Source organism: Pseudophryne corroboree, chromosome 7, assembly GCF_028390025.1.
Source record: "Pseudophryne corroboree isolate aPseCor3 chromosome 7, aPseCor3.hap2, whole genome shotgun sequence".
NCBI classification, from domain to species: Eukaryota; Metazoa; Chordata; class Amphibia; order Anura; family Myobatrachidae; genus Pseudophryne; species Pseudophryne corroboree.
Genome location: NC_086450.1, coordinates 413,568,008 through 413,595,706, shown reverse-complemented (window position 1 = coordinate 413,595,706; position 27,699 = coordinate 413,568,008). Strand labels below are relative to the sequence as shown.

At 45.6% G+C, this 27,699-nt stretch overlaps 2 protein-coding genes across 4 annotated transcripts in view; one reads left to right on the top strand and one right to left on the bottom strand.

Moving 5' to 3' along the window:
* The window catches only part of ARHGAP17 (Rho GTPase activating protein 17), a 151,871-nt gene extending 148,765 nt beyond the window's left edge, over nt 1-3,106 (top strand). The window contains exon 20 of one of the 3 annotated variants that reach the window (XM_063934738.1): nt 333-3,106. In XM_063934738.1, coding sequence (XP_063790808.1) covers nt 333-445 — 113 coding nt within the window. In that variant the 3' untranslated portion in view covers nt 446-3,106. The remainder of the gene's footprint in view (nt 1-332) is intronic. The other 2 variants (XM_063934740.1, XM_063934739.1) reach the window with 2 other exon arrangements.
* LOC134945449 (testis-expressed protein 47-like) lies at nt 3,099-26,825 on the bottom strand. The gene is made up of 7 exons (XM_063934741.1): nt 25,794-26,825; nt 25,498-25,570; nt 17,900-18,003; nt 14,533-14,597; nt 11,079-11,280; nt 4,185-4,344; nt 3,099-3,334 (listed from the first exon to the last, which is right to left on the bottom strand). The coding sequence occupies exons 1-7, from the start codon at nt 25,875-25,877 to the stop codon at nt 3,297-3,299; spliced, it is 726 nt and encodes a 241-aa protein (XP_063790811.1). The 5' UTR covers nt 25,878-26,825; the 3' UTR covers nt 3,099-3,296.
* Between the last annotated feature and the right edge of the window lie 874 nt (nt 26,826-27,699).

Below are 27,699 nucleotides of genomic sequence, written 5' to 3'. Positions count from 1 at the left end.
ACTTTATTGATGCTACGTCCCCTAGGTGTGCGAGCAAACTTAGTGCACAGATGCTGACAAGCAGCTATTAAGCCTTTGCCAGCAGCGACATCTACAGTGCGTCAAGTGCTACTGCACTCTGTAAAAGACAGCGGTTAGAGATTCATTCATATATTTCAAATGCATTTGCCATCAACAGGGGCAATTTTTTTTTTACCACCCTTTGTTTTTCAACATGGAGATTCCAGCCAGTGCTTTTTTTTTTTTTGCTTCTAATATATTTATTACTTGTTTTTGTTTCATTAAAAATAAGCCCTTTTTTCCTGTCTTGTACATTTTATCTTTCCTTCCAGATCCGATTCAGGGGCTTCCTGTTGCTGACTCCGTGTGCCCGGTTCCCGTGGCAGATCCTCCCCCGATACCAGTCGTCTTGCTTGACACGGATATAGAGAGCACAGCTCTGTAAGAAGATGGGATATGTCTGCACTCCAAGATATGGACGGTTCAGCCCTACAGGCCCGTTACGCCCATCATTTCAAGACCCAACAGCGAAAAGCTTTTTGTTTGTATTTTTGTTTTTTTGGTATTTCCTTCATGGACTTGGAAGAACTCTCAAAGTTTGAATGACCTGCTGTGTCTTGCATTGGAGGATCCTCAATGAGGCCTCCTGCCTGGTCTGTAGGGACTGATTGGACCAGTCCACCCATATATCTAGTTCATGCCACTATTAGAACTTATTTATCCAGAGGGGATAGAAGCCTCTACAAACATTCCGCCGCCACCTTTCTATGTGTTTTCTATTCTAACTTCCAGTGCCAGATGACCAGGGCGGAGGAACATCACGGAGATTTCTATCAGTCTGCAAAGCTATAGGTTTACACAATAAACATTTAGGCTTTATTATTACCACAACAGAGGTTAGCGATGTCTTGATTGATGCTAGAGCTAAAATAATGTCAAAGGCACATAGATTTTTTTGGGAACTGCTGGATCTCAGTTACCATGTGTAGGGTATAAACCTCTATATATACACAGCCGCCCTTACACGGACCTACATCTCTGCCCCTTCCCTGGCAGCCACTGCAGTCTTCTGGCTTTCTACAGCCACTCGGCAATATAGCTACAGCAGGTACATCCTTAGGCACATTGTATGTGTGGCATCTAGCATTGCCGAGCATGTAATCTCTTCATATTGTTGTACAGTTAAAACCTGTTTAACCGCAGGCACAGATGTTTCCTCTGCCGTTTGCAGCACATCTGCAAAATATACAGCAAGTTTTGCTCCACGGTAGAGTGGTTTTTGACCTGGTTCTATAAATGTATATATACACCATATATTTTTTAGTAGATTGGAAATGATAATATTGGACCGTGACGGCTAGCCAGGAAGTAAAATCACAAGGACTGCTCGTTCCAGAGTCCTTTTCAGAATTTGTTTTTGTGGTATTTGTTTTTCTTTTTCATTTGTTACCAGCCCTGTATGACTGCAGATATAATGTACATTTACTCATACGCCTCACCCAAGGTCAGAGAGTCTCAGTACGTCTTAGATGTAAAATCAGCCCTGCCGCTACATGTAACGTGTGTCTTGTATCCATGTCGCCAGACAGTATATGTTTCCCATACACTGTTAAGATACGGTGACTGATATAAGGGCCCCCCTCTCTGGATTCACACAGTTAACTAACATTCACCAGAATCCAGCCTATTTTTTCATTGGGAATTAGTGACATCACCAAAGCATGAGGTACTTCATCCAGCTCGCAAAAATGGCTGCCTTCACTTCACTGCCTTAAATGATCTTTTGCATTGAGAGACATTGTGATATAGGTTCGGGACACACAGCAAGCAGGATACATGTTAGACCGTACCTATTGTGCCTGTGTGCCAGATTCCACAAGTGGACCTTGATATGTAATGATGTCATATAGCCAATGTAATACTGCACCTCTAATGTAGTCCAAAGAGTGTTTTCTTTCACACTCCTGGTAATGGAGGACATGCCTCATTACCAATGTGTGCTCTTAGTAATAGGAGTACTAATTTTTGTCCGAGGGGTGGAGGTTTAGGTTACAAAATATGTCATCATATCACTTCAGTATCCTTTTAACAGTTATTGTCAGATAAAAATTGGCCAGGATCTTTGGGCAACTATATGTATAAAGCAGTTTAATTCTGAACGTTGACCACTGCTGTGTATAACGATGTATTCCATCTTCTCACCATCTGAAATATTGTGTATAAAAGACGTATGCATACGAACCATGACCTGTACACAGCAGCTTACTCAGCCATTATGGAGCCTGGAGGGTGGCACACTGTGTTCAGTAAGCCAATCTCCTCGTTAACTTAATGCAGTGAGAGTGGGATTAATTTTTTTTGGTAAATTCAAAGTGGAACTATCATTCTAAAAATAATATATAGAAATGTTTTATGGTTCTTCTAGCTCTTTAATATGGCGTTATTGAATGATTCAGCAAGCAATAGCAGCTTTATTGATGTGGTGCAGTACCATTAACAGTCTGCAGGGGGAGCTGTATGCTTCCAGTATTTAGCGGTGGGAAAAAAGTAATTGAGATCCAGACATTATACCTAAACCGAACACCTGCCGTTATATTTGTGCCATTTAAAAATGTAAAAAAATACTTTGAGCTGTGCTTTGTAATTATATTATTACCAGATAAAAAAAGAACGGGATAGCTATGGATAGTTTTACTTTTAAAGTGATATTTCCACTTTCATTTACAAAGGATTTATTTTATTGTTTTCCACAGGAGGTTACGTTTGCCTTGTTGGCAAAAATCATACTCTTTAAGGGCTATATTACATATTAGTTTCAAAGCTTGGTATTTTTTTTATTTGGTTGAAATACATTTTGTTTAAAAAAATAAATAAAGTTGCACCAGTTTATAAATATATTATATATGCATAGTGTATGAAGGGCTGCCCAATTTTGTCCCTTTTTTTTTTCTTTGACCAGGTGCCGGTGTGAGGCAGTTTATCATGTGCTTGGATAATATGTGATAATAAATTATATATTTTTGGCACACTTTAAGAAGGTTTCTGTTAAATATATTTCCATATATTTCCTATTTCCAAGGAAATAAAAACATGGTTGTGAGGTAAATTTTATTTGTTTTGGTCTTATTTGACTAGTTTACCACTGTAAAGATATCCTATACATAAACATTTTATATTAACATTGATAAAAACCAACACCTACATACATTCTTTAGACTGATAAATAATCAATGCATTGATATTTTGATGTTGAAGTAAGTAAATTCAAAATGGTTGCAAAGTGGACAAAATGTCTGCTACAGAAACTGGTGTTGGGGAGTTGGCCAAACTTCATCTATAAAGAGGAGAAAATAAAAACAATGTATTTATCGAATATAAATAGCTTCACACATAAATTGTATAAATAGAGGTGTTTCTCTCAAGGAACTATAAAGATATTTTTAATCCCTGATATTTGGACAAAATAATTTATACCTATGCTTTGCATGTCTGCTTATGACCAGTTAAACTCTCCCTCCATCCAAATGAGATAGGGCCCTGATTGGAAAAGATCCTATAACCAGTGGTAAATTTCCCATTAGGCACGTGCTTAGAGGCAGCACTTGGATGTCTTGTTTTGGTAGTGTCAGCCCTAAATATACCAGTAATTGTAAAATATTTCCACTGACTATACCATATGCCATCTTGAATAGAGTGTTAATGGGTAGGACATGCACAGAATGCCCCCGTAAGCTGTCCTACTGAGTAAATATGTCTACATACAGAAATAAAAAATTTCATAGTGGCTTTTTTATTCTACTAAATTGGCTATCATTAAATGAGAGCTTATAACCAATCAAAGAAAATAATAAAATTAGGCGAAAAATAAAATCAAAAATAATAAAATGGCATCTGCCCATATATATTAATTGGTGATAAATCTACATGTATAATGCACACAGGCATTGGAGACAGCCATTTTGTGGGCTGTGAGGACAAACATAAAAATACTGTTATGTCAGAAGTTCCTAGTGTGTGGGTTCAGACCACAAAGATGGCTGCTCCACTGTGGAGGTGACCGATACACCTCTATAGGGGTATACTGTATGGTTATTTATATAGTTGATTTCAGCATACTGGCCAATAAAGTATATTTGCTTACTATAAACCACTTCACAACATGCAAAGGTTTTGGATATCCATACCTGACTCAAAAGGCGCGTTTATTGGCTTGTTATACAGTGCAAGAAACGCTCTTGGTTCCAGGAGCATATCAGACTGGGTGAGGAAATTGATTATATCTTCTCGGACCAGCAATTCGGGGGCCAGGTCAGTCAGGTGGCCTCCAGGGCATTTGCTCCCGGGCTGTACGGGAAAAAAAAGGAGATTTTATGGTAGACTTACCATGGTTAAATCTCGTTCTGCGAGGTACACTGGGTTCCACAGGGAATACATCGGGGTGTAGAGTTGGATCTTGATCCGAGGCACAAACAGGCTAAAGCTTTGACTGTACCCAGGATGCACTGCACCGCCTCCTCTATAACCCCGCCTCCGGACACTGGAGCTCAGTTAACCAGTCCAATGCAGTAGCAGGTAAAGAGACGGCAGATATTAGTCACATACACTATAGAACCACATTCTCAGGACAGGAAAGGGACCAGCGGATAATGCCATACAAACCCAAAGAAGCTAAGTGCGTCAGGATGGGCGCCCTGTGGAACCCAGTGTACCTCACAGAAAGAGATTTAACCATGGTAAGTCTACCATAAATCTCCTTTTCTGCAGCTGGGTACACTGGGATTCCACAGGGAATACATCTGGGATGTCATAAAGCAGTTCCTCAAGGGAGGGGACGCACCTTAGTGGGTATAAGAACCCGGCATCCAAAGGAAGCATCCTGGGAGGCGGAAGTATCAAAGGCATAGAACCTGATGAACGTGTTCACTGAGGACCACGTAGCCCCCTTGCACAATTGTTCTGTGGACGCGCCATGGCGGGCCGCCCAAGAAGGTCCAACAGGCCGAGTAGAATGGGCCCTAATAGCAGCAGGAGCCGGGAGCCAGCCTGTGCATAAGCTTGTGCAATCACCATTCTAATCCATCTGGCCAAGGTTTGCTTGTTCGCAGGCCAGCCACGTTTGTGAAAACCAAAAAGTACAAAAAGAGTGACCTAATAGAGGCAGTCCTCTCCACGTAAATACGGAGAGCCCGTACCACATCCAAAGACCTCTCTTTGGAGGACAAGTCAGAATAGATAAAGGCTGGAACCACAATCTCTTGGTTAAGGTGAAAAGATGACACCACCTTAGGCAAATAACATGGCCGAGTTCTAATAACTGCCCGGTCACGGTGAAATATCAGAAAGGGTGGACAGCAGGACAATGCGCCTAAGACCTTGGCAGTGAGCCACTTAAGGTTCACCGACTCAAGAGGTTCAAATGGAGACTCTTGCAGGGCATTCCGTACAACAGACAAATCCCATGGAGCCACAGGAGGGACATAGGGAGGTTGAATTCGCAATACACTCTGAGTGAATGTATGAACGTCAGGAATAGACGCAATTTTTCGCTGAAACTACACCGACAAGGCAGATATATGAACCTTGAGGGAGGCCAGACGAAGTCCTAAGTCCAGGCCTTGTTGCAAAAAGCCAGAAGCCTCGAAGTACTAAACTTGTAAACATCGTAATTCTTAGCAGCACACCAGGTGAAGTAAGAATTCCAGACCCTATAATAAATCCGTGCAGAAGCCGGTTTGCTGGCCTTTAGCATAATTTGGATAACTGCCTCGGAAAATCCTTTGGATCTCAGGAGTGAAGCTTCAAGAGTCACGCCAGGTCCGGGTAGACACAAGGGCCCTGAACGAGGAGGTCTGGGTGTTGAGGAAGTAGAAGAGGACGCTCTATCAACAGACCCTGTAGGTCTGAGAACCAATGCCGTTTGGGCCACGCTAGAGCGACTAGTAGTAGTATTCCTCCTTTTTGCTTGAACTTCCACAGAACCCTGGGCAGGAATGACACTGGAGGGAACATGTAGGGCAGCCGAAAGCTCCATGGAATTGCCAGTACGTCCACGAACGCTGCTTGAGGATCCCTTGTCCTTGATCCAAAGACCAGAACTTTGTGATTGTGTCGTAACGCCATCAGGTCTTCATCTGGAAGGCCCCACTTGTCCACTAGGAGTTGAAACACTTCCTGATGAAGACTCCACTCTCAGGCGCGTGCACGTCCTGACGACTGAGGAAATCTGCTTCCTAGTTGAGGACTCCCGGAATGAACACTGCCGATATTGCTGGCAGATGACGTTCCGCCCAACTAAGGATTTTTGACTCTGCCATGTGGCTTCGAGTGCCGCCTTGATGATTTATGTATGCCACTGGTGTGGCATTGTCTGATTGTACTTGAACAGGCCTGTTCTGTATCAGAGGCAGGGCAAGAGTAAAGGCATTGAACACTGCCCGCAATTCCAGAATGTTTATCAGTAGGAGAGATTCCTCCTTGGTCTACCGACCCTGGAGAGAGTGTTGCTCTAGCACCGCGCCCCAACCCCGCAGACTGGCATTCGTAGTCAGTAGGACCCAGTTGGGGATCCAGAAGGTGCGGCCCCTGCTCAACTGTTGGTCCTGTAGCCACCAGCTCAGTGACAGATGAACCTCCGGAGTCAAAGAGATCATTTGAGACCTGATCCGATGAGGAATTAGGATTAACCTCTGCAGACGGCGGGAATGAAATTGAGCATACTCCACCATGTCGAACGTCGACACCATGAGGCCTAGTACTTGCATCGCCGAGGGTATCGACACTCTTGGGCGAGAGAGGAGGTATCTGATCCTGTCCTGAAGTTTCAGGACATTCTCACAAGACAAGAACAGTCTTTGGCTGTGTGTCCATTAGTGCCCCCAGGTGTACCATGCTCCGAGCAGGGACCAGGGAGGACTTTTTCCAGTTGATGAGCCACCCGTGGGCTTGTAGGAATTGGACCGTCAGTTCTAGATGACTGAGTAGAACATCATGGGAGTTCGCCAGGATCAGCAAGTCGTCCAGATACGGCAGGATCCTGATTCCCCGACGACGGAGATGAGCCGTCATCACGGCCATTACCTTGGTGAAGATCCGAAGGGCCGTGGTCAATCCAAATGGCAGCGCCTGGAAATGATAATGTAGGTTGCCAATAGCAAACCGCAGATACTGCTGATGCGACATGGCAATAGAAATATGCAGATAAACATCCTGAATGTCCAGGGATACCATGTAGTCTTCAGGTACCATGGCCAGTACAATAGAGCGCAGAGTTTCCATACGGAATTTGGACACACTCACAAATTGGTTCAATATTTTGAGGTTGATTATAGGCCGGAAAGACCCATTTGGTTTCGGTACTAGAAACAGGGTCGAATAGTATCCCCTGCTTCTCTGGGACAAAGTTACCAGCACTACCAATCCTGTGTCCAGGAGGGATCGCACAACCAGTTGTAGAGCTTGCGCTTTCAACGGATCCAAAGGAATAACCATCGTATAGAAGTGGTGAGGGGGACGTCTCTTGAAAGAAACTGCGTACCCGTGAGAGATGACTTCCCGCACCCAGGCGTTCGAAGTGGTCTTTAACCAGGCCTGGGAGAACTGCAGAAGTCGGCTTCCCACCCTTAGACACCCCAGAGGGAGTCCCGTCCCGTCATGCAGCAGGCTTATCTTGTTTGGAAGCAGGCTGACGGGCGGCCCAAGACTGTTTTGTTTTGGGCATAGAGGTTTTTGAAGCACGAGCCTGTCTCGGGTATGCCTGGCCCTTTGTTTTTTTCTGGAGTTCGAAAGGAATGAAAAGTAGTACTCTTTGCCTTCAGAGCAGAAGGATTAGTACTGGGGACGAACGCAGTCTTAGCAGACGCCAAGTCAGTCAAAATCATATTAAGATCTTCTCCAAATAGATGTCTCCCTGAAAAGGGAGCACCTCCAAGGTCTTTTTGGAGTCTATCTCCACTTTCCAGGACCTTAACCACAGAATTCGGCGAGCCAGAATAGACATAGTAGACGCCTTGGCTGCCATTACACCTGCCTCAGTGGCCGCCTCCTGAAGGCTGTGGTAATGTGATACAGATATTGTCTGGCAGTGTCAGAAATATTTAGAGGCAGCTCCACCTCCAATGCCTGAACCCATGCTTCAATTCTTTTTGCAGCCGAGGAGGTTGCCATAGTGGGTCTATGTACAGCACCGGTGAGTGAGTAAATAGTCTTCAGGCATCCCTCCACACGCTTATCCGTCGGTTCCTTCAGGGAGGTGACGGTGGTGACAGGCAGAGTAGATGACACCACAAGACAGGCGTCATGAGAGTCCACCGGCGGTGGGGTTTTCCACTTGGTACTCAACTCCGCAGGGATAGAATAACGAGCTAGCATCTTTTTAGACAGGGAAAATTTATTTCCTGGAGACGACCAGGATTCCTGACGAATGTCAATTAAATGGTCAGAATGTGGTAAAACTACTTTAGTAACCTTCTGACGTTTGAATTTATCAGGTTTCTTAGATGTAGTAGTGGGATCTACCTCATCATCAATTTGTGTAATCCGCTTAATAGCCTTCACTAGGTCAGGAACATCAACCTGGGTTGTAGATTCCTTGTCAGAAGCGACTGTATCAGTGTCTGATGGATCAGTATATTCCCCATCCTCATCCGAAGAAATATCTGAAATATTAGTGGATTGTGAGGAGGAAATGGCCCGCTTAGATGAACCCTTGACACCAGAGGGGAGTGGGGTGGACTTTTGTCTAACCAAGGATTGATTTAATTCTTGTATCTGGGTAGACAGAGTGTCTGCCCAGGGCGGATTAACTACAGGGACAATATGAGGCTGTAATGGCACGGGAGGTCCCACAGAGGGCGTAAGACGTGTCACAAGCGTATTAAGCATACTTGAAAATGTTGCCCAAGGTGGTTCCTGATTGACCACAGGTGTTGCAGGCTGACTGGGAGACGTGTGGCACCCAGTACCTGAACCATCAGTTAAAACTTCCCCCTCCGGTAAATCCTTGGTGCAAGCACTGCATGATGCAGAAGCGTCCGCGGATTTCCCGCCTTGCGTGGCAGACATTATAGTGAATGTAGCTGTAGAGCGTAGCAGTACAATATAGCCAGACAAATATAATACCTGCAAATAATGCTCCTGATTTATGTGACAATAAATGCAGGACACAAACAGAATTAAAAGCGGTATGAGGTGACTGAAATATACAGTAAAACACACTAGACAGTATATACTGTGTAGCACTATATATATATATATGAGACCCTGACGCACCTAGCCTCCCAGGGTACAGAATACAGTGATAGCAATAAGTGTGTTACACGAGAAGGAATCCACACAGCAGCTACAGGTACACTCAGTCACAGATACAATGCAGAAGTTATTTCAGATAAACAATAAAACTGCACTGGACTAGTAAAATTACAAATATGTATATATAGCTATAACAATGCACAGTAGATACTGGATGTATATCACAGAATACTTGTACTAAATATTCAGGTATCAGTACACTTGTTCTTAAGTATTCTACATGTCATTTTAGACAGTGTTAGTTAAGTGTCTGTAAATGCACAGCGCTGATGAGACAGGCGGCTTTACAGAGGAGACAATGCCCTGCTGTGCCGGAGATCAGCCCAGCTAGCAGTGTAAAGATGGCGCCAAAATCTCTGTCGGAGGTGAGGGAGAGGGAAATGCAGCTCCAGGGCAGGAACACCAGCAGTAGATGGCACCCGGATGGGGGAGGGGCTACAGGTCAGCGCATTATCCCCTATGCTGGTCCTCACCACCGGGTACTGTGGACCCTATGTAAAATGGATTTTAGTAAATCCAACCTGTGCTCCTTGCCCTGGTGGATATAATGGGGTCCCTGTGCAGTACAGTGTCCACACCAGTGGCGCGGTCTGTCTCCTGGGACCGCGACCGGACCGCAATTTACCGGTGGGTCCCACCTGGGGGACCCTCTTACGTCCTCCCTGATGTGTAGCCACGCGATCCAGGAGAGCGACAGCAGTGGTGTGCCTGAAGACCGGTGCGCCTCCGCTGCAAGTTCCCGGGAACCCCGCCACGGGAGTATGCAGTGCTGCTGGGGAGGTGATGGAGCCGCAGCACAGAATGTCAGAATTACATAAATAGTGCTGCGGCCCTTGAAGTCATCTTAAAAGCTCTTTTCGGGGATGCCAAGCGCAGCCCCACCTGTTAGTGACCTGCTCTGCAGGCACCAACTTACAAACTGAGCTCCAGTGTCCAGAGACGGTGCAATGCATCCTGGGAACAGTCAAAGCTTTAGCCTGTTGGTGCCTCGAATCAAGATCCAACTCTACACCCCGATGTATTCCCTGTGGAATCCCAGTGTAGCCCGCTGCAGAAAAAGTTAAATATTTTCTATGTACCTGCATTTATTATGTGATGTACTTTAGGTTTGATTTGTGTGTAAGGTAAGATGCACGGCTAGACTAACATTAAGTAGACCTATGCCTGAAGCTTTGTTGACTCCATCTCAACATTATGCTGCTGTAAACTCTTCACATTTATTTTAGACTTTTTTTTTTTCAGGTCTGTTGATAACATTGATCAACACTCATGTAATTGCCAATCGTATCAGAGCGATGTTGGGATAACTTTGTGGTGCTGATTCCGAATCTGACATCAGTTTTGCTAGATTGCCTCTAAATATTGAGATACAAGGACGAGGAATAAGAAAAATAATAGACAACGCGAACTGCTCAATCTATAGTGGACGATCACTTATATACGGAGGGGAAAATATTCTAGTATAATTGTGGAGGGAATATTTGCATGTCTCACCTTCTAGAATGTTCCGGTGGATTCCCATATGCACTTGTGGCTTGGCTAAGTTCCCTATTAATTGGGGTTATCCATTATCTCAAGGACTAAAGTCAATTTGAAAAAAACTTTCATTTTTTAATTCAGCAACCCCAAAATACTCTAAATTCATTTAAATATCCTGGGCAACTAAACAACATTATTATTTTTATTGTGGGGCTGTGTAATTGAGAATGAGGCGATTGTCACCTCCTGGCCTGAGGGTTCTGCGATCTTCACATTGTGGTTTAGAACCTCACCTGTAACATCTGGGAGACACATACGCCCAACTTCAACATAACTGTGAGACAATCTTCTACCACAGGCTCCAGTGACTCCTCAGAGGCCATATCACTCAGGTACAGCACTGGCAATCTCACCTCATGGAAATACCACTGTGGGAGGAGTCTGCTGGGGATATTGTGCGAGAGCACAAGGATTCTGGTGTCCTGTAGAAGTGAACTACAAAACGTAGGAGTTAAGATAATTGTACTGTGTGCATAACTGATCAGAAAATATAGATTATTCAGACATGTCCATCTGATGCAGTATTTTTACAGTTGCAAGTTGGCCACGCATGGCAGTGTATGCCCTGCCACAGCTGACCGATGGACATTTCCCCTGTTCCTTCATAGCGGAGGAACTCGGATATTGTGTGGACATCACTGTGAGATATCTCATTAGGGAGGAACGGGGAAATGTCTACTCCCCAGAGGAGGAAGCCAGAATTCGTGTGGACATCCCTGAGATATCTCATTAGGGAGGATCGGGAAAATGACTCCTCCCCAGGGGAGAAGCCCAGATATTGTGTAGACATCACTGTGCAATAGTTCATTGGGTAGGAACGGGGAAATGTCTCCTCCACAGGGAAGGAACCCAGATATCGTATGGCCATACACTGAGAGATATCTCAGTGTTTCGTCGTGATTAGGGTGGCCAATCCTGGGATGGGGATCGGCGGGATCCCGGGATTTGGTGCCAAAATTACCGGGATTTGAATCCCGGGATTAGAAGTTCTAATTCTGAGGTTTCGGGATTGTCCTGCGCATGCGCTTTAATTTCTGCAGGCCAGCGCTGAGCATGCTGCTCAGATGCGGCTCAGACGTTGCCCAAAGGTCATGCAGCTCAGCCCCATGCCCCTTCAGCCGCGCCTGCGCAGTAGTACTCTGTCCGTCCTCTGTACCGATGGCAATAAAAGTGGGGTGCGAGAGACCCGACTCGGGAGGAGGAGGGAGCCATGCTGCAGACCAGTGCAACAAAGGCCAGCTCGTCCCCAGTGAGACAGCGCCACTGCCTGGGCTCTGCCTGACCCTGTTGCTTCTCTTAGAGAAGTGAAGAGGAGGACTGGGTAAGTATATGCATATCATTATTATTTCTGTGTTGTGGCCTGGGTCAGCGGGCCTGTGCTGGGCCATGAATGTTATTTATTTTATACCTGTGGTGTCAGGGCCCCGGCTGAGCCCTAACAGAATACCACAGGAATAAAATAACATTCATGGCCCAGCATAGGCCAACAGGAAAAATAATAGTTTTATGTTTTACCTGTGGGCCTGTGCTGCTGGGCCGTGCATAAAAAATATTTTCATTTTCCAACTCAATCCCAGGAATCCTGGGTTTGAGAGTTTTTCAATCCCGATACCCGGGATTTGCTTCCATAGTCATGATATATGATGGGTGTCAGGCTGTCAGATAAAACGCCTGCCAGACCAACAGACAATTTATCTGCACAGTGTACTGTAAATATTGTTAAGCTTAATGCCATTACATAGCATTCCCAGTCTTTCGTATCAATACCAGCTAAAGAAATTTGAGACATGGACGGTACAGGGAAAATTAGCTCCAAGCAATAAAACCCTCCTCTGAGCACTCCTGCACCCGGCTCTCGGTCCATTGATATTGCCGGATATAATTAATAGTACTATGCAAGGGTTGTGCTGACTGGTTGCACACTCTGAGCAGAACCCGTTTCCTGTCTGTGCCAATGATTCGAGCTGCACCCAGAGGGCTCACAATTCCGGCTGCTTCCAGTTGTCAGTATCCGAGCATCCGCCTGTATTCTATGTCTGCTGCATCTGTGTGACCGCAGCGCCCCAGCCCTTTGCTTGTGAGAAACTGGAGTACCCAGAGGAAACCCACGCAAGTATGGGGAGAAAATACAAAATCCACACAGTTAGGGCCGATGTCGGCATCAAACCCATGACCTCGGTGCTGTGAGGCAATAATGTTATCCATACACCATCCGTACTGCCCAAGACAGGTGTGACCAGGGTCAGACTGGCCCACAGGGGTACAGGGAAACCACCGGTAGGCCCCACTGCCGGAGGGCCCACTCCTTCCTCTAGGGATCAGGTACCAGACTGTGCACTTGTATTATACATGGTAGATATGTTGCATTACACTGCACTATACTATTGTGTATTTCAAGCCTCTGTGGAGGCTGGCCACACCCTTAAGTATGGGCCCCTATAAGTGCATTCCCCTGGTGGGCCCTTCATGCCCCAGTCCGACACTGGGTGTGACTGTAAATCTCTTGTAAGTGACCTAGGTTGTGGATGCAGCCATGACACGTACGGTGTACTTAAAATTGTGAGGTTTGTCCATATTTGGACTAATGCACAACTCTGAATTATGCCCTACAAGGGTATGGGTCATTAGGTCGACCACACTTAGGTCGACCACTATTGGTCGACATGCATTAGGTTGACATGGAAAAAGGTCGACATGATGTTTTTTTACTTTTTTTTGGTGTAGTTTTCTTCGTAAAGTGACGGGGAACCCCAATTAGTGCACTATGTCCCCTCGCTTCGCTCGCCATGCTTCGGGCAAGGTGCCTCGCTGCGCTCGGCACGGGTTACTATTCCCAATCGTAGTCCACGTGGATCATAAAGTATGAACAAGTTAAAAAAATAAATAATGAAAAACGCATGTCGACCTTTTTCCATGTCGACCAATAGTGGTTGACCCAATGACTGTCGACCTAAGTGTGGTCGACCTAATGACCGTATCCCCTCCCAGCATGTGTCTGGCCAGTCAGAACAAACTGGCCAGCAAAGTTATGCTTTCAGGTGACCATTAGTTCTACAGTATGTCAGGAACAGACAGGAAAAGGGTATGCGGTTCTTAGGTTGACATTGACAATAGATCGACATGGAAAAGGTCGACATTCACATTTTTTTTTTTTACCTTTTTCATACTTTGCAATCCACGTGGACTAGGATTGGGAATAGTAACCTGTGCCAGGCACAGTGGAGCGAGGCACCTTGCCCAAAGCATGGCGATCGAAGTGGTGCACTAATAGGGGTTCCCGGTGATTTTACAGAATAAACGACACCAAAAAAACTCAAAGCACTCACTTCGACCTTTTCCTGTTTCAAACTTTTTCATGTCAACCTTTTTTCCTGTGTCGATCTAGTGCATGTCGACCAATAGTGATCAACCTAGTTAGGGAGGACCCAATGATCCACACCCAGGCAAAAGAGAAGTCGGACAACTCACAAAGTAACAAGCAATGCAGTCTATGTAATTGTAATGAGGTGGAAGTCACTGATGTAGAGGTCTACTGTATTTAGTAAGCCTTCTGATCCCAACTGCCATGTTATAGGCTGGGTTTGAAAATTGACAGGAGCTGGTTGGTTGGAACTTTGTGTCTCTCCAAGGCGTAGTACATAAACCCCTTAGACATTTGCTGCTGGCCCCTGGATTCAGTGAACTTACTTTGCACCCTGATTCTGGATCTCGACGAGATCTTGAATGATTCCCTGTAGGATCTCGCTGGAGGACTGCAGAGAACGGGGATACAATAAGGCGTGCAAGTTTAAACATAACAAAGCAAGCAGTTCAACGTCATTGTGTAGTCTATGTGGTTATGCTGGTGTCTCGCTGGTATCGCAGCTGATTTCAGCCATTTCCCCAATATCACAGCACATGTTCTAAGAACAGCTGTGCTAACCGATAACAGTGCGAGGCGTGTATGTGATCATCTTCCGTTGACCAGCTTCTATTTGGGAAGTCAGATTGTGTTTAATTTGGCCATATTTATCCTGGCACTCAGGTAACCATCAGATAGGCCCACGTGTGCCACAGGTTTCATCACTGAGATTGTCTCATCCATGCTCTCAGCACCGTTCTCAATAGCTGTCTTTTACTTTATTTCTAACAGTATAAAAGACTGATTCTGAGTCAGACGCCATGCCCATACTTGCTTCTATTGGTCACCCGTCTGCACCTTTATGCAGATGCTGCTACAAAGCCCGTCCCTGGTGTCCATTGACCATCCATGCCTCCAAATGTGCTGGGGCTGAGACGCCCACTGTCGGCATCTGTAGGCACTGGCATACTAATTGGGTGCGTCTTTAGACTCCACCATGGAAGCTTCCACCAGCCCTGTGGCCGGTGCAGATTCCCAGAGTATGACCTCCCAGGTGAGTGGCTGAGTGTCTGCTTATACAACCCCATCCAGCAACTCCACAGCAACACACCCAATATGCGGAACCATCTCTGTCACCACACAGAAACACTCATTATATTTATATTACATTTCTGAGGCCGGGCATCTTTCTCACACACAAATAGTAACTCTGTCGCTGTGCGCACGCTATCTGGACATGTGCGCAGAACAAATAAAAACAAATCTCTACTGCGTTTGACTTTGGCGATGTGGGCGACAGAATCATAATGACCATTTTAGCTATCATTGTTCATGTGATCACTCATTTAATGTACTAGAATAAAACTTGAAATTACCCAGTGTTGAATTGTGTTTAACACACACACACACACACACACACACACACACACACACACACCCCCCCCTCTCCCCCCCCCCCCCTCTCCCCCCCTGTTGTCTATAAAGGTTTAAGGAGAGGTCTCCGACGTTTATAAATGATTAGCCAGTGTCCCAGAGCATCTATATAGGGCAGTGGTTCCCAACCGCGGTCCTCAAGTACCCCCCAACAGTTCATGTTTTCCAGGTCACCTAGCAGGATTGCAAGTGAAATTATTTGCTCCACTGTGGGTCTTTTAAAATGTGTCAGTGAGTAATGAATACACCTGTTCAACTGCTAGGTGACCTGGAAAACATGAGCTGTTGGGGGTCCTTGAGGACTGAGGTTGGGAACCACTGATATATAGGGTATAAGAGCCTAGATAAGGGTTGGGCAGTAGAGGTAGCGGCCTTGATGCAGAGAGATTTTGTTGAAAGAGCCAAATGCCAACTCAAGCCAACTCAATAAAACTATGAACGTGGTTTGATAAGGTAACAAGACCTCTCACATGTGCAATGTTCTCTACTTCATTCTCCCACCAGACCAATGCAGGTAGACTACTGCTTCCCCTCACAGCCATTGGACTGTGTCTCAAATCTTTTGTACTCTTCCCAACATCAGTAAGATGGCGGGGCTGATGGAAACATGGTGAAATATTGAGACAAATCAGCAGCTGAAATTCATTGCCAACTTTCTGAGGTGTACGGTGATTACGTCATGTCACGGAAACAGGTTTGGTGCACTGCCTTTAAAGGACACGTGTTCAAGATAAACTGCCAACATATCCACCACAGCCCACAGATGATAATTTGTGCCACATTGAAGGTCTGGTTTAGGAGGATAGACACATTCGAGTTAGTGACAAACTGAACATCTCAATGGGTACTGTGCACAATATTATTCATTATGAGCAACTGGGGTACAGAAAAAGTGTTCACGCTGGGTACCGAAGCAACTCTCAGAAGTTCACAAAACCAACGGGATGGGATTGTCTCTCGTGTACTTGACGCGGTACCATGAGGAGGGAATGCAGCGTATTGTTACAGGCGATGACAGGTCTTCTTACCTTATTGAACCACCCTCGTACTATTAGGCATGATGTTAATGTCATAAAATGGGGTGATCTGGCCAACCATTTAATGTCTGGATTTCATCTAATTTAGCTAATTAGGCGTGTGGCAAAACTGTGTGCTTGTACTGTGGGGCTTTTCCTCAGGCTTAGCTCTGATGTCTGAACAGGCCTTTCATTGCTGTCTTTCTGATGGAAATATATATCAGTCATCCAAAAACCAGAATAAGCATAAGCAATGCAGTGTTGGAAGACAATAATGTGCAAGTAAAATAACATCAACATAAACACTTATTTAAACAAAGAAATAGTCTCAGTTTTGTGAGCGCTTACAGTAGAATGACTGGGAAGATGTGTTCCCTCCTGATACTGCCCATGATTACACAAAGGGGGTCATTCCGAGTTGTTCGCTCGGTATTTTTCTTCGCATCGCAGCGATTTTCCGCTAACTGCGCATGCGCAATGTTCGCACTGCGACTGCGCCAAGTAAATTTGCTATGCAGTTAGGTATTTTACTCACGGCATTACGAGGTTTTTTCTTCGTTCTGGTGATCGTAGTGTGATTGACAGGAAGTGGGTGTTTATGGGCGGAAACAGGCCGTTTTATGGGAGTGTGTGAAAAAACGCTACCGTTTTTGGGAAAAACGCGGGAGTGGCTGGAGAAACGGAGGAGTGTCTGGGCGAACGCTGGGTGTGTTTATGACGTCAAACCAGGAACGACAAGCACTGAACTGATCGCAGATGCCGAGTAAGTTTGAAGCTACTCAGAAACTGCTAAGAAGTGTCTATTCGCAATTTTGCTAATCTTTCTTTCGCAATTTTGATAAGCTAAGATTCACTCCCAGTAGGCGGCGGTTTAGCGTGTGCAAAGCTGCTAAAAGCAGCTGGCGAGCGAACAACTCGGAATGACCACCAATGGGGATAATTCTGAGTTGATCGCAGCAGGATCTTTGTTAGCAGTTGGGCAAAACCATGTGCACTGCAGGGGAGGCAGATATAACATGTGCAGAGAGAGTTAGATTTGGGTGTGGTGTGTTCAATCTGCAATCTAAATTGCAGTGTAAAAATAAAGCAGCCAGTATTTACCCTGCACAGAAAGAAACTATATAACCCACCCAAATCTAACTCTCTCTGCAAATGTTATATCTGACCCCCCCCCCCCCCCTGCAGTGCACATGGTTTTGCCCAACTGCTAAAAAAATTCCTACTGCGATCAAATTGGAATTACCCCCAATATCTCTGTACTTACCTCAACCATGTGAATAACACAGCTGGGATAGATCAGCAATAATCCAGAGATGGACTCTCCGAGGTTAGACTTTATCTGCTTATGGAACAGTCTTTCATAGTGATCTGCGGGAGAAGAAGAATCATAATGATGTTGATAACAATTATCCTATATTCATACAACGCTGACATAGTACGCAGTGCTGTACAATGAGGGAATAATGGCCCTCATTCCGAGTTGATCGCTTGCTAGCTGCTTTTAGCAGCAGTGCAAACACTAAGCCGCCGCCCTCTGGGAGTGTATCTTAGCTTAGCAGAAGTGCAAACGAAAGGATCGCAGCGCTGCTACAAAAAAAGATTGTGCAGTTTCTGAGTAGCTCGAGACCTACTCAGCGCTTGCGATCACTTCAGACTGTTTAGTTCCTGTTTTGACGTCACAAACACACCCTGCGTTCGGCCAGCCACTCCTGCGTTTTTATCTGGCACGCCTGCGTTTTTTCACACACTCCCTGAAAACGGTCTGTTACCACCCAGAAACACCCACTTCCTGTCAATCACTCTGCGGTCAGCAGTGCGACTGAAAACCATCACTAGACCTTGTGTGAAACTGCAATGGCTTTTGTGAAAGTACGATGCACGTGCGCACTGCGCCCCATACGCATGTGCAGAATTGCCATTTTTTTTGCCTATTCGCTGCGCTGCGAACGAAAGCAGCTAGCGATCAACTCGGAATGAGGGCCAATGTAACTGGGGGCGTAATTCAGAGTTGATCGTAGATGTACGAAATTTAGCACATCTACGATCACTTTCATAGACATGCGGGGAGACGCCCAGCACAGGGTTAGTACGCCCCGCATGCCTGGCTCTGCCCCCCCGCAAAGGTACAAAAGCATTGCACGCTGGCGATGCTTTTGTACCTGACGAGTAGCTCCCTGCCAGCGCAGCATCCTGAGCTGTGTGTGACGTCACGCGGCCGATGCGGCCCCCCCTCCCCCCCCCAATGGTCCGGACACGCCGCCGTTGTCTGAACCGCGCCCCACCAATGGCGTTCTAATGCCGTTGTCACGCCCCCTCCTGCCCCGCGATCGCCTATGCCTGTCAATCAGGCAGAGGCGATCGCAGCCCAGAGATACTGATAGCATCTCACTAGGCTCCTAGGGTGCACACGCACAGTGCGGCCGCTGCGCGTGCGCACTCCACAAAAAAATTCAGACTGCGATCCAGTCTGAATCACTATATATATATATATATATATATATATATATATATATATATATATATATATACAGTATATATTGGACAAAAAAGATACCTCAGGTGCGCTAAAAATTCCTATAATAATAAATCCTTAATTGGTTAATATACCAATTTTTGCAAATGGTCACTCAAGGGGCCTAATTCAGATCTGATAGCTAGGATGCGTTTTTTGCATCGCTGTGATCAGGTAGTTGCCGCCTACAGGGGGATGGGGTAGTTGCTGTGCAGGGGTGCGATCGCGTTTGCAGAGAGCTGCACAACAAAAGTTTGTGCAGTCTCTGCACAGCTCAGGACTTACTCTTCCACTGCGACGATCCGGCCCGGAGCTGACATCAGGGACCCTCCCATCAAACGCCTGGACACGCCTGCGTTTTCCTGGACACTCCCTGGAAACGGTCAGTTGACTCCCACAAACGGCCTCCTCCTGTCAATCTTATTGCGATCACCGGTGCGATCGCTTTCGTCGTCCTTCCCGTCGCTGCCCGGCGTTCCCCGGCGCTGGAGGGGCCTCGCACCTGCGCATTGAAGCGCCGGCGCAGTTCTGACCCAATTGCTGCTGTGCGAAAACGCACAGCAGCAATCGGGTCTGAATGACCCCCAATATTACATAGCAAGAAAACATTCATAAAATATTCAGGAAACTGGTGTCGAATAAAATACCCGAAAATGTATTCCTGGTATAAAAAAGGAGAGGTTACTAAAACATACTGATATAGCACATTTTCATAAAACATGATACATATACAGTAGTTGATATAATATTACATTGATGGGATCATTTCAACCTGTCCCAAAAGGATGCTGATGTTAAACTATCACCTCACCCATATATATATATATATATATATAATTGAAACGTTGATTATCCATGCTAGCTGCATTTGTGTTCTTATTTACTGGGATCCATGAGTGCCGCACCTATCTATTTCTATTACTACATTGTGGAGGCACCAGGACAAGTTATGCTTACAATACTTGGAGTGCCGGACATTGCTATTTTGTATATACAGTTTGTATGTATATATATATATATATAGAGAGAGAGAGAGAGAGAGAGAGAGAGAGAGAGAGAGAGTATGGCTGCTCCGGCACTCTACAGAGTCCAATGCTGGACTCGAGTTGCTCTGGTGCCCTCCCCAACCGGGAACCGGTGGTATGTAGTGGGACAAACGAGGCGGCACTCAGAGACTTTCACTTCAAAAATGTAATGGGTGGAAACAGTGCAAAAAAGTTACATCAACGTTTCGGGGACCTAGTCCCCTTCTTCAGGATAACAACAGTGCACGTCGGGCCCTCATAGCACCCTCATGGAGTCTGTTTCTGATCGTTTGAGTAGACACATGCACATTTGTCCGTTGCTGGAGGTCATTTTGCTGGGCTCTGGCAGTGCTCCTCCTGTTCCTCCTTGCACAAAGGCGGAGGTAGCGGTCCTGCTGCTGGGTTGTTGCCCTCCTACGGCCTCCCCCACGTCTCCTGATGTACTGGCCTGTCTCCTGGTAGCGCCTCCATGCTCTGGACACTACGCTGACAGACACAGCAAACTTTCTTGCCACAGCTCGCATTGATGTGCCATCCTGGATGAGCTGCACTACCTGAGCCACTTGTGTGGGTTGCAGACTCCATCTCATGCTACCATTAGAGTGAAAGCACCGCCAGCTTTCAAAAGTGACCAAAACATCAGCCAGAAAGCATAGGAGCTGAGAAGTGGTCTGTGGTCACCACCTGCAGAACAACTCCTTTATTGGGGGTGTCTTGCTAATTGCCTATAATTTCCACCTGTTGTCTATTCCATTTGCACAACAGCATGGGAAATTGATTGTCAATCAGTGTTGCTTCCTAAGTGGACAGTTTGATTTCACAGAAAAAAACAAGAGTCACCAGCGCTCTGTTGCTATTGGGGGTATATCACCCAGCTTATTCAAATGAATATATAAATTAATAATATAGAGTCTAAAAAAGGACGGTAGGTTTAAGTTGAAATAATGAATATATTATGTATTTAATCAAAACAACGTCTAAAAACATAGGTGTCTTTCAAACATATAAAAACATAAATTGAAAATAAATAAAATTCATGGGTCATGACACATTCATAGATCCCCTCAGGAGAAGTAAATCATACACTGGCTAGGACTCCCTCCGAAATTAAGTCCACACTGACAAATTGAAGAATGGTAGGATGACGGAGCTCAATGAGTCCCTTTTAAGCACAACAGTGCAAGCTTTATCATGCAGGTAGGGATACCTCCAGTTCCTCCACAGGTGGTGATGTCCAAGGGAAATATGTCCAATTAATGCCGTCTGGGTAGAGTTGAAGAAAGTCTCCAGTGTTGTAGAGGGGATTTTTTTGAGAAGTGTCCAGCAATATCGTCTCAACGCGTTTCGCTGGTGTTGTCAGCCAGCTTCCTCAGGAGTGAATCCTCCCAAAAAAATCCCCTCTACAACACTGGAGACTTTCTTTCTAGGGTCAAAGATGTCCGTTCTGACTAATATATCCCGTAAATTTCTAGTTCTTTTATAACTAGGCATGATTCTAGTATTAGTCAATTTTAAATCCGGATCTGATTGTATAAGGTCCCAATGTCTTTTAACTGAACCTTTAATTGAATTACTGACAGGATTAAATTCTTGTACCCATGGAATACATGGCTTTTGTAACCGATTTTTTTGTGGGTATAATAGTTGTTGTCTATCTAAAGCCAAAGCTTTAGTTTTGGCTTTCTGTAACAAGGCAGGGTGGTACCCTCTCGCCAATTTTTTTTTTTGACATATCCTCTATTTGTTCTACTGCTAGCTTAGGGTCAGATGTAATACGTTTGGCCCTAAAAAATTGGGAATAAGGAAGGCCCCGCTTAAGGGGTAAAGGATGACAACTTTTAAAGTGTAGTAGGTTGTTCCTATCTGTGGCTTTTGAAAACAATGATGTAGATATTATCCCTCCAGAGATGGTCAATTGCACATCTAAAAACTGAATCGTTTCAGCAGAAATTGAATACGTAAGTTTAATAGGGTGTTCCCTATTGTTGTGTGCCTCTATAATAGAAACAAAAGACTCCTCAGTGCCCTGCCAGATCACTAGCAAATCATCTATATATCTGCAGAAGAAAATTATATCTCGTGATATCTCTGTATCCACAAAAAACAGTTCCTCCTCGACTCCAAACATATATATGCTCTATGCATTTTTTTCAGAACGTTATGCATTCAGTGACAGTGTTTACGGTTGCTATGGTGATTGGGGAGCACATGGATGACGTCATTATTGACGGACACGCCGCCGGGCGGGTGATTGTCCCGCTTCCGGAGTGACGGCGTTTCACACCTGATGAGGTCTCTATTTATGTGAGTATGTGTTACATTGATTGTAAGCCTGAGGATAATGTGAATAACATTGAAACGTTGCTGTATCACTGCCGTCTGTCGTTATTTATAAGTCGCCTGGAGTGCTGTGCCTTTGGAGAAGTGAATTACTTAATATAGCACGGGCACCCGGCGCTACATTGAATATGGTTGATGGGAGAGCCGGTACATTTGTTGTGTATATATATATATATATATATATATATAAATAAAAAAATGTAGTGTCGCGTAGTTATCAAAAAGAGTGCCCCCATTGTTTTTTTTTATTACCCATATGTATAGAGATAATAAATCCTGCATAGCCCTGTCTGTTAGGCTGAACTCTAGGGGACAGCTTATCTGACAGGGAGTTTGGTGCCACTTAGAACTGGTGTTTCACCACTTGACAGCAACATCCCTGATCCGGGAAAATTCCTGCCAGATCATTGGGTCCCCGGGTCGCAGGGCAGAGTGGCCAGGGAGTGGCCTGTTGTTGGGGACCTGGGAACCAGTCACCGTAGGGAGCGCAGGAGAAGAGGAGGTCCTGGAGTACCTGGGGACCCTTAAAAAGTAGGGGAAACCTGGAGGAAGGGAAGGTGCAGCTGGACTAAGGGGAACAGATCTGCTTACCAGAGCGGCATTTCGGGGTTCCCGGAGTCGCATTTTCCAGCAGCCACCCCAAGATTCTGCTATGTGGCCCACAAAATTCTAGTTATGCCCCTGTGCCTGCTTGTATTGAACTGTTCCTTATGTAAAAGCTCATTGATTGCATAGACTGCTTAGCTTACCTGGTGCACTATAAGTACTAGAACGGCCAGCTTGTGTTGAACTGGTCCTTATTTAAAAGCTCATTGATTGCATAGACTGCTTAGCTTATCTGGTGCACTACAAGTACTAGAACGGCCAGCTTGTGTTGAACCGTTCCTTATTTAAAAGCTCATTGATTGCATAGACTGCTTAGCTTACCTGGTGCACTACAAGTACTACAGTGGCCTGCATGTGTTAAACTGTTCCTTATTTAAAAGCTCATTGATTGCATAGACTGCTTAGCTTAACCTAGTGTACTACAAGTACAACAATGGCCCCCACAGAGCCCTGATCTTAACATCATCGAGTCTGTCTGGAATTACATGAAGAGACAAAAGGATTTGAGCAAGCCTACATCCACAGAAGATCTGTGGTTAACTCTCCAAGATGTTTGGAACAACCTCCCTGCCGACTTCCTTCAAAAACTATGTGCAAGTGTACCTAGAAGAATTGATGCTGTTTTGAAGGCAAAAGGTGGTCACACCAAATATTGGACTGTTCATTCACTTTGCATTTTGTTAATTGAGCAAATAAACTATAAACACTTCTATTTTTGAAAGCATTCTTAATGTGCAGCATTTTTTCCACGCCTGCATAAAACCTATGTATACTGCATATATACAGCAGAGAATAGACAGTAACAGCACTTATGTTAGTTTAAAAACTAATTGTTTTGCTGTATTAAAATAACATGTCACTATGTAACTCCACTTTCTGCCCTATACTGTATAATATAAAATAAATGGGATGTAGTTATGTGACCGGCGGTCACATGACCTCCCCCTACATCCCACCCCCTCACAATCCCAACGGTTGGCATGCCGATCAACAGGGACTATTCCCACTCGTGGGTGTCCACGACACCCATAGAGTGGGAATATAATCTGTGGCGACTGCAGGTTGCCACCAAGCCCGCAGTGTGGTTCCCCCATACTCCCCCCCCCTTCCGTGCCGGGATGTCGGCGTCTGTATTCTGACTGACGGTCACGCAATACACACCCAAATAAGTATATAAGTGCGGTATCCATACCTTCCAACTGTCCCGAATACATGGGACAGTCCCGCTAATTAGACACTGTCCCGCTGTCCCTCCCACGGGTCGCAGTGTCCCTCGGGGGGCGGATTGGGAGAGTTAGTGATCACCGCTGCTCTGCTCTGCAAAGCAGCCGGTGATCACTTAATAGATTTGTGCACAGTATTTATCAGTGCGGGGAGGGTTAGCTGGGGGCTGCTCTGCTGCGCTGGGCACGCCCCCAAAATTACGAAAAAGGGGGTTGCTGCACTATGCCCCCGCCCGCTGCCAAGGCCACGCCCACTCTTTCAGAGGCCATGCCCCTTTTCCAGCCTCTGGTGCAGCAAGTCCCACGTCACCTGCATCAAAACATGGGAGGTAGGAGTATGTGCCTGAGACTACGCCCCCTTCTGACCGATGCCACCCCCCTTTCCAGGCGGATGCAACTTCGGCGCACGAGGGGCCCAACTCTGTGAGACTGAAAGTTGGGAGGTATGAAATACAATTTTGAATTTTAAACTTCTCTAAATTTTTCTCCGGTTTTCTGTTCTACTGTACTTTCCCACACACTACATAATAGCTAACAACCAGCAAATACCAACAACGGAAAAGAGAAGCAAAGGAAAACTGGGCGGGCTGGTGGGGAAGATCCACTGACCAAGAGGCTCACGGCCCCCATAAAGCAGGAAGCGGTTTCCTTGATCCGACCAACACTGCCGATCAGCGGACATCTATGATTGGCGATCCATCAGGGAGTCAGGAAAATTAAACATGTTGTGAAACCCTCATGTGCAGATTCCGCAAATGGTCGGAAGTGGCCTTTGGGCCCAGTAAGGCAACAGAACTTAAATCCTCTGTTAACACAGCCCTTTATACTGGGTAGGCTAAACAATATGTGAATGCCACTTAGGCCACGCCCCAGCATTGTGGTTTAAGCCACATCCGGAATATTTTGCCTTCAGCTCTTCATCAGCCCTTCTTCCCCAATCAACTCAGGGGCTGATTCAATTGGGAGGGGTCAGAGAGCCCTTAAAACAGATATGCGTGAACTAAAGATCACACAGCACCCCTAACCATACTGTATATATTATCTAAACATTGTGAGTGTGAGTATACATTGTATATATATAATAATATACACACACCTTGTCTGTAGGCAGAAATATGTAGAACTGTGACCCCATCCACTCACACAGCACCGTTACCTGTTATTTTCCCGCAGTACGCTTGCTCTGGAGATCTCTTTGCTACGTAAAACAGCCTGTGTATCATAGGCCTCTGCAAATAGTACAACATTATTTATTCAATGATTAATTAGCAAGAAATAAAAATAGTTGCATATCACTATCAAATAAACAGTTATACACATTGTAATATATTTATATTATGTTGCACTTTGCTGTACGTCACTAATTTCCTGTTCATCATGTATACTAGATATAACTATGAACTTAATTTTACATAAAAATCCTGAATGAAAAGTATTGGAACCAATACAGACCATGTTTTTAGCCTCAAGGACTGCAGTCAAGGCTGAGGCATGGGGAAGTCCTGTGGTAGATGGACTCCTTCTATTGGTGGCCATGTTTGATACTGGAAGATGCTACTACACTGCTGGTACCTAGAATAGATTCTAGGTTTCCTTAGCAACCCAGGAAGGAGGGGCACCTAGCAACCAGGTGAGTAAGGTAAACAACAGGGAGGAGGAAGAAGGGAAATAAATATAATATGGAGCAGCTAGAGTAATGGTCACAAAGGCAGGATGATGGATGAATAACAGAGGAGATTTCACAGGGCATGGGTAATAAATAAAAAATGAACATTCATTATTCATTAACTTCCCAAGTTACCATAAGTGACAGGAGATGACTGCACTATGAGAAATGTATATATTGCTTCTAGGGACAGGTAACATATTCCCATTTGACCTAATACTATCATTTTCCAGCTATAGTTTACAGGAGTGCCAAGACGGGGGTGGGGCGGATATTGATTACCCAGGCCTGGGTTTGACTCAGCAATGTAGGTCAGGGATAGCCCCCATCGGCACATGCCAGAGGGGGCACACTATCTACATAATAATATTTTCCTGACTTGGTGTTGCTACACCTCAATTGCTTGGCCACACCCCCTCTCTAGCAACAGCTGCCCACAGGATGTCGAGGTGGCCCTGATGGGTTGCATTAGGAGCATATTGGTAGAGAGGCCACTAAGAGCTGCAAGTTCTGTGGCACTGAGGAGAAGCAGGAACGCAATTATTAGTTAAGCAGGATGGCGCTCACCAGGGGCGCTGCTTGCTCAGCCACCAGCAAAAGTCTTTCCGCAAATCACCTCAGCCGTAGCCTTTGTTCAGAGCTCCTGGCTCTGGGCCCCGTCACAGTGTCTCCATGATGTTTTGGCCCAGAAGTGCAGTGTGCCCATGACATTTGTGACAGTGCTAAGTAGGCAACTCCCCTGTCATACTACTTGGATTTTATATAAAACCGATTAGAATAATACACAGGAGATATTTATAGCATAAACATCTTCTTTGTTTAGTGTAATCCTTTTTATAACTAACACTCTCCAGCTTTGTGGAGATCCCTGGAGCTGCAGGGAGATGAGAGATGAGGTAGCAACAGCTCTGCCTCGTTCTACAGCCAGACACTGCTTTGCAGAGCTGGGGCGGGGCCACACCACAGGCATTGTCACTGCCCAGTAAGGGAGCTAATAGAGGCGTGCCTCTAATTGTGGGGGTGGGCCTTGTGTACTGATGGACACTTGGATGTGTCATGTGACCAGGAAGTGCACTGTAGTCGAAGCACACTGAGTTCAGCAGCAGCAAGAGAAGACACAGGGATGCAGGTAGGAGACCCAATGGACACTGTAGCTTAGTGTAGTGAGGGGAGAGTTACAGTGAGCAGGGGGTGAGACAGGCTCCCAGCATTCAGACCCATCCCCATGTGTGTCTCCCCAGTTATTCACGTCATTGCTGTATGGTAAAGCAGACGTCGCTTGCTGCAGTAGTGATCTGACCTGCATCCTAGGACGCAGCATTGGATCAATCACACACCATAGGGCATCCTGCGGCACCCATTGCAGAGGCCAGGAAATCTCAGTGCAACCACAGAGCTCCCTGGCCTCGTCCTTCCCCCTAAATGGCAGTTTTCGCAAACAGAGGCCGTTGCTGCCCCCTGGACAGCAGCAGACTGTAAATCACTGACAGTCTGCTCCCGTCCTGCTTCCTACATCGCAGGACCCATTTGCCCACATGGGTCCTAGCCATGCGCAAAGTACCAATAATAGGTACTTTGTGCATCAGAAGCAATAGCTACGGAATCTGAATAATGCCCTTGATACGGTACTGAGGAGGAGATCCCTGTTACTGCTCGCATGGGCTTTGTTCACTGGGTTTGTCATGGCCCCTA

Excerpts from the sequence above, each read along its gene's own strand:
- LOC134945449 (XM_063934741.1), bottom strand. The coding sequence starts at position 25,877 with ATGGCCACCAATAGAAGGAGTCCATCTACCACAGGACTTCCCCATGCC. Across the intron at positions 25,571-25,793 it reads TCCTTGAGGCTAAAAACATG|AGGCCTATGATACACAGGCT; the intron begins GTCTGTATTGGT and ends TACTATTTGCAG. Across the intron at positions 18,004-25,497 it reads GTACTGCGGGAAAATAACAG|ATCACTATGAAAGACTGTTC; the intron begins GTAACGGTGCTG and ends CTTCTCCCGCAG.